Source organism: Gallus gallus, chromosome 4 (genome assembly GCF_016699485.2).
Source record: "Gallus gallus isolate bGalGal1 chromosome 4, bGalGal1.mat.broiler.GRCg7b, whole genome shotgun sequence".
NCBI lineage: Eukaryota > Metazoa > Chordata > Aves > Galliformes > Phasianidae > Gallus > Gallus gallus.
The window spans coordinates 29,325,193-29,332,626 of record NC_052535.1 but is presented as its reverse complement, the minus strand read 5'-3'; the positions used below and the strand labels follow the sequence as shown (position 1 = coordinate 29,332,626).

General features: G+C 45.5%; 1 protein-coding gene across 3 annotated transcripts in view; it reads left to right on the top strand.

The window, feature by feature from the left end:
- The first annotated feature begins 305 nt into the window (after nucleotides 1–305).
- TBC1D9 (TBC1 domain family member 9) overlaps nucleotides 306–7,434 on the top strand; it is a 43,758-nt gene continuing 36,629 nt past the window's right edge. For all 3 annotated transcript variants that reach the window (XM_015276688.4, XM_015276687.4, XM_004940948.5), the window contains exon 1: nucleotides 306–807. In XM_015276688.4, the coding sequence (XP_015132174.1) occupies nucleotides 784–807 (24 nt within the window). In that variant the 5' untranslated portion in view covers nucleotides 306–783. The remainder of the gene's footprint in view (nucleotides 808–7,434) is intronic.

Below are 7,434 nucleotides of genomic sequence, written 5' to 3'. Positions count from 1 at the left end.
CCCTGAAGCTCCAGCATTCTAAGAGGTACCATGCTGGTTGGCATTGGTATCTGCTCCTCATCTAACCCCTTCTTTCATCCGTTCTTCCAAACGGAACGGCCCGCGTTGAAGTTTTAAATCTCACGGCACTCATTCCTTGAGTGGTTTTTCTATTTTTTTTTTCATACATTTAAGACATAAATATGTATATGTACGTATACGAGTGCTTGTGCGCGCCCTCAGCTGACTGAGGCGGGCTGCCCAACGCAGCCGGTTGCCGCCCCGCCCCCTGCGGGCGGCTCGCGCCGGTGCAGCAGTCCCGCCCCATTCCGCCCCGCCCCTCTCCCCGGCGCGCGGCGGCCTCCCGCACGGGGCGCGCAGGTGCGGGGCGCGCGCTCCAGCACGCGGTGCGGGCGCGCGGCCGGGCCGGGCGCCGCTGATGTCACCGGCGTTTTCGGCGCTGCGGCTGCTGCTGCTGTTGCTGCTGGGGGCGCCGCCGCCCGTGGCCGCTCCTCCGCGCCCGGCGCCGCGCGGGTAGGCGGCTGGAGCGCCGAGGGCATGCGGCTGCCGCCCCTCCGCCCTCCGGCCGTGCCGTGGGCCGCGGCCGGGCATGGTGGCGTCTGAGGCGGCCGCTGCGTGCGTGAGTCCCCGCGCCCCGCAGGCGGGCGGCAGGGCGGCCGCCCTTTGTCCGCGCCGGGAGCATGTGGGTGAACCCCGAGGAGGTGCTGCTGGCCAACGCGCTGTGGGTGACGGAGCGGGCCAACCCCTACTTCATCCTGCAGCGGAGGAAGGGGCACGGCGGCGATGGAGGCGGCGGGGGCCTGGCCGGTAAGGGCGCTGCGGGGCGGGTTGGAGCTGCCCCTGTTCGCCGGCCGAGGGCTGCGGCCGCTGCGGCGCTGCGGGTCGTCGGGCGCTTCCTTGGCGTTGAAGCGCTTTGCGTGGAACGCGCAGGCTCCTCTTAGGATTTACACGGGGAAAGCTGAGGCTTTGTGCGGGTGGTCAGCGATGTCTCCCCACGAGAGGGTGTGACCTGCGGGGCTTCTCGTAAGATTGGAGGTTTGAGCCTCCAGGGAGTGCTGCTGGAAATAAGAGCAGGCTGTAATTCACAGCCGTATGCGATCGGAACAGGTTTGTTTTGGCTTCTCCGTCTTCCCCGGGATGTCCTTGTGGAGTCTGTCCCCCGAATGCTTCGTTTTCAGCCGCTGTCAGCAGTGCAGCTGTAGCCTTGCGTGCGTTGGCCTCTACAGTACCATGTGTACACGTCTGTCAGAACCTTCCATTAATTTTAGGTAACATGCATATGATTAAGTAGAACTGGAGGTAAGCAGCCCGATGACGTTACCGCCGCTCCCCCTTCATCTGGCACAAGACTGCACGCGTGCTCTCTGCAGGCACGGTGGCCTTTCCCATACCTGCTCACACTGACTCTTGTTCCTCAGGCTAAGCAAAATAAACACACGGGCTGCATTCAAGGTCCTGTGTTTGCCTACTAGAAGATTAAGTGTTCCTTCATCCCCTGGGTGCTCTGTGGACTCGCAAACAATTTGCAGTCTCACCTAAACACACCACAGTGAAGTGTTGCTGCGTGTTGAGATCTTAGCACTGGAGGTTAGCAAAGCCCACCTCATCCTGGCAGAGAAAGCAACGAGCAGATGTTTCACATCAGCTGTAGATGTCTGTTGTTGTTTTCTTGCTGTCTTTGTTCTGTTGGTTTTTGGTCTCTAAAGTTACAGGAAAATCCCCAGTGCTGACAAATCCATGTAGAATATTTCTCGCTTCAGAAGTTCACGACCCCGCTGTTTTTCCTGAGGAATTCTTTGTGGGCTCTCACGGATTACCCCCTGGCCTCCAAGGGACTCCTCCCTCTACCTGAGTGATTTGAGTAGGCATTCTTGTACCTCTCTTAACTTTGAATTAAAGATCACGTGAGAAACCCAGGCAACCTTCCAAACATTTAATCATTTATTGGAGAAACGTTTTGAGAATTTTGTGTTTTCCTCTTATTGGTAGAGTGTATATCTGGGCCTCCGTGCAGCTGTATGTGCCGTAGTGCAATTGGTGATACCACTCTACGAACGGAGAGATCGCTTTGGAAGATGTTGTCCTGTGGGTGAGAGTAGGATTCATAAATCCTTGTTTTGTGAAGCTCAGATAAGGCAACAACATTTAGGAGATCAGGCTGTAGAAACGGTTCTATCTCTGTTGCTGCATTTTTTTTTTTCCTCTTAGTACTCAGCATGTCTGACCTCACCATTTTAGAGCATGGGTTTGTCATGCAGTGGTGGGCACGTGAGCGAGGAAGAAAGAAAGGGGTGTGGAGCATCCAGACTGCTCCCAGCTTGGTAGGCACAGTAGGAAGTGGAACCTGTGATGAGTTGTTTCCGTTGGAACTATCAATACTGGAATTCTTTGCTGGTTGTGCTAACAGCTGTGGATGGCCTGTTGAGGACCAATACAGGCGAAGAAAACCAGAAGCTTGCTCTTCACAGGAGAGACTGGCTAAAAGCCAAGTGCTGAGGGACCTAACCAATCCCAAGAGTAAAGAAAATGTCTGAAACAATTAACAGAGTATATGGTTTCTAATAATGATAACGTTTAGGATAACATTAGAGAAACTACAGAACTTCCCATAGTGACAAAGTTTGGAGGTTATTAGGTCTATGTTAGAGAAATAGGAAAAAAGGAGCTTTTGATTCTTTTCCCCCTCAATTTTCTTTTCTGTACTGATGCAGCACTGCAGTTTGCTCAGATAACACCCTAAAAAGACACCTGCCTTCTGCTGTGTAAAACTTGGTACAATTGCTCTGACGAAAGCCAGATCACTTATGCTTGAAGCTGACTGGAAACATGGAATGTAAGATCTCACTGGGGCTGAGAGTCATTGAAATTTATGTATTTAAAAGGGGGTGTAAGTTCAGTTGTCACCCTTTCTTTCCTTGTAATCTAAGTTCTGCTGATTTGTCCTCCCTCATTATTGACTCTTCAAGTCATTTGTCTTAAACCTTAGAATGATCATTGATTTTCTAGTTGTTGGGAATATGGGCTCAGCGACATGAGATGGCTTTGGTGTGTAACTTAAACCATGGTTCAGCAATGAGAAGCATTGATTTTCTGGCACTCCCTTCAAATGTCGTTTTTCTGTGAAACTAACCAGTCTGAGCCAGGCTAAGTGTAATGCTCTTCTTTCTATCTGTTGATGTTTCAGACTTTGCAGAACGTAAGCTGAGGCTGTACTGCAGTGCCATTGTGTCGGTGTAGGTGACAAGAGGTAGAGTGCTTTCCCATGAGTGGTGGCTTGGGAAGGTTGGGTACAGACTTCTCCAGACGGCCCTGTGCTTGGATGCTGTGACTGGAAATGTGCCTAAAGGCTGGCAGTCACCCTCAAAGTGAACGCTAGGGTCTCTGTGTATCTGTCTTCCATCATTTACTTGTCACCCTCCAGTAAAAGGATGTTACAATCACCAGAGCAAAGTCCAAATGAAAGGATCTTTCATGTCTTTAGACCCGCTTCATCTGAGAAGCAAGTAGTTTATACAGCATTAGGAGCAAGTGAAAGTAATTCTTGTGACTTTATGTTGAGAAGGAGCAGTACTCACATTACCTGTTCTCTTGGATCTACTCGGAGCGCAGCAATCCTTTGCTGGAAAGGCAGTATCAGGAACTTCCAGAAGGGCTGAAATCTCAGCCCCATCTGTAGTGATTGTCTCCTCTTGGCCTCAGTTTATACAGCTTAGCAGAAAGGAGAGAGCCTAATTTCATTATCCATTTGGACATTAGAGACTTTTTCTACACTTAGTTTAGTGCTGAATTGTAACCTGTTAGAAGCATAACAATCATCTTGTTTGTATTAGGACAGTGTCTAATTAGTGAATCCCTAGAAGTCATCTCTACTAACAAAATGTGTCTGACGAATGCTTTGCTTAAGATCTACGGCTTTTCTACTAAGCTGTGTGAAGCCATTTTGGACTAATTTAGGTCCCGGACGCTTCTAAATGACTGTGATTTTGTCAGAACCAGTTACTTCACTGCATTTTTCCTTTGTAAGTATGCCTTTCCTGAAGGGCTATTTAGGCTTTTCCATTTTTAATGAAAGAAAAATGGGAAAGACACCCAATTTCTATTTTAAATTGTTTTTGTCATTGCTGTCTTGCAAACTTGCCTCATCTTGCATCACTGCATAATTCTTCCAAGGACTAGACCAAAAACATGTACTTTCCTTCTGTAGAAGTGTTTGATAGTTGCACATAGGCCTGTATGTTGCGTCTGCGTGACCTTCACCCAAGAGTTTCATCTTCCTTTTGTTTGCCATCAGGGGAAAAAGTCATTTCTCAAAAGATTCCCGTTGTTTTTAACCCTCTCTTCTTCATAAGTACTCTATTTCCTGTTTGTCAGCTACCTGCCCTGCTCGGGCTGGTAGTTTGGCCTGTGTGAAATACTTCCTTCTCGGAGGATCCGGTGTGTAATAGGACAGCTCATGCCACCTGATGCAGAGGCAGCTGGAGAGAATGTGAACATGGACCTCTCACATCATTTGGGCACTGTGTGCTTCATGACCATATTACTTAGATGGATGTGAGGATCTTGAACAGGTCATGAACTTTATATGTTGCGTTCTGATGCGTCACGTAGGTCAAAAATCCCTCTATCTGCTTTCAGTTATAATGAGGTAAAGCTTGCCAAAGGCTTTTATTTGGAGACAACATTGCAAGGAATTAGTGAGACTAACAGTTGACAGTAAAGCAGTGTATTCACAATTTACAGAGCGTGGTAGGTTTTACGTAATTGCTGTGTTCCTTTTGCATATGTACATTTCTGTATGAAGCAGGCATGAAATTCTAATTCATTTCCTTTAAAATGTTGTTATTTTAAGATCCCTTTGAATCCCAAGGCAAATGAATCCCTGTTCTTACTTTGCAAGAACTGTTTTTAGGAAAGAATTATTTTGCAGATATGGCATTTCTGCTTACAGCTGGGACAGTGCGTGTGTGAGAGATTCAGTGCAAGTTTGTGAGTCTGTGAGATGTTGCCAAAGATGATTCAAATGCTTAAGCAGAAGAGAGCAGATGGAAATTTGCTGATTTCTGGCTGTAAAAGAAATTGATGAAGTACTGTCATTCTCACCAGCTATTTTTGCAAAAGGGATTATCGTACATTTTTGGCATTGGAATGTCAGGAAGGAGAAGTTCTGAGCTCAGCTGACTAATGCAAGGCCATACTGTTAAATCTAATATTTTTAAGACTGTGACACTGTCCTAACAGTGCTTTTGTGCAGCCTTCTTGGGCATCGCAATTAGCAGCTCAAATTGGGAGAAGAATTCCATCTTGCTCTCAAGTCAGAGGATTGAGGAAGAAATTACTTAAAAACCTTTTTATGCCTGAGATAAGTTTTTGACCTGATTAAGAAGGTGGTGCGTGCTTTAACAGACTTGTTGCTTTCTGTCCTCATTAGCTCAAGCAGTTAGACTTTTGTATGTCAGACTTGTTGCATTTCAGTAGAAAACTGTGCTTTCTAATGCTTGAAATATAGTGGTTATCAAAATTCAGGCAATTAGTATAATTACTTGTCTGGTTAACTTGTCTCTTAGCTTTTCATGCCTGTTTTGGTTCGTGGAGTGGAAAGTCTTCCATTTGGCTCTGTAATATAGTGTTGCATGGAGTGTGCTCTGCCACCGCTTAGATTTCTTGATGGGATCTGTTCTTTGTTTGACTCTTCAGTAGCAGACTTCCACTTGAAGAGATCCGGATGCCAAAGAGTTGAACTTCTTTTAGTTCTCTGGATTGACTCACTAGTCTTTCTACTCAATCCCAGATGCTTTCACAGGTGCTTTATTGGAAGGCGTGTTGTTTTCTGTCTAGTGCTTCTGTTAATCTCTGGTTCTTACAGACAAGGCACTCTTTGCAAAGCTGCAGCGCCTGAGATGAAAATCCTTAACGTTGCTTGGTGTAGTGTAGCTCAGGTTTCTGTACCAGTAGGCTTATTGGCCAAAGGCTTTCCCTGACATTACTTCATCTTTAACACTTGACGTGAGCCACAAAGGTCTCTGCGCCGAACTTTCACTTGCCATTTTTGCCTTCTGACCAAATGTTTTTGCTTGACAAATAAATTCAAGACTGTTTTCCGGACCTATTATCGGTCCTGAAGTCTACTGATATGGAATGCTGGTGTAAATCCTTTAAGCATCAAATTGAAATTTTTTTGCGCTCTGATTACTTAGCGTACTTCTGATGTCTGATTAATGTTGATGTTCAATAGTATACACTTGCATTTTGCCTTCAGAGCTGTTGCTGAGGTGGGCTCTGGTTCTGCAGGACAACTTCAAAATCTTCAGTATCTTTATTTTCCTTTCCAAACGTAAAGATTATAAATACTTTCTAGACCTGGCTTGCAATTACTTTTTCTTTCCTTTTTTTTTCTGGAATTGGTCCAGAGTTCCAAGATGAAGGTCTGTGGATTCCTACTGCATCAGCAGCCTTAATTTTGGCAATTGAGTTCTTGAGATGAGTTGGGTTCTCTCCTCACGGCCTTGTCTTGTGCTTTCCCTTTGTGTTTTCCAGTATTTCAATAGCTAGTTGTTGGGATTTTCTCTGCCGTGTAATTTCTTTGCTTAGTGAAGTGCCACCTCTGTTTCAGTCAAAATCTGGTAGGTCTGTTTTGGGGAACTTACTCATTTGGATATATTATGCGTGAGTTATTGTACAGTCTGTAAACTTAGCCTCCATGGAAAGAAAAAGCAATATATTTTTTTCGGCTGCATGTATATTCATGTATATTCATCTATATTTACGTGTAATGATCTAGATTGTAATGAGTGTTTTGGTTTTTGTCTCAGAGGAGAAAAGCAGCAGATTTTTACAATGCAAAAATATTTTAAGTGGTGCTTAGTGGATAACGCTGACAAACGTGGTTGTATCTTAGGATGATTTGGGGAGCTTCAGCTTATCAGCCAAAGTTACAGAAAGTTGTGAAAGCTGGAAGTATCTCTGGTCAGATATAGATTAGAAGGCAAGGTACAGATTTTTTTTTACAGGGCTGGTCATCACTTGTTTGGACCACTTGAACGAGTACCATAGTAGATACCTAGATGCTGATCACTTTTAAATTAAGATATCTATAAGATTATCTGTTTCAGTCATACTTGTTAGCTTCGAAGGAGGATGAAAGTTTTACCCTTTGTTACACTTTTGTCCTACAGTAGTCAAGCTAGATCATCACACTAGAAGATTGCGTTTTCAATCTTGACTCTCAGCTGTATTCATCATCTTGAAGACAAAAGTGTGTACTGTTTCTGCTCTTTGTCTTACTGAATGTCATCAGTGACAGAACTTCATCAGCGTCAGTTTGACTGGTGTTTAAACATTTTTGTGTGAAGGAAACTGTGGCAAGTAAATCCATCTTAGAACAAAACAGCAACAAAGGCAGGCATTGAGGAAAACAGGTCTAAGGCATTGATTTCA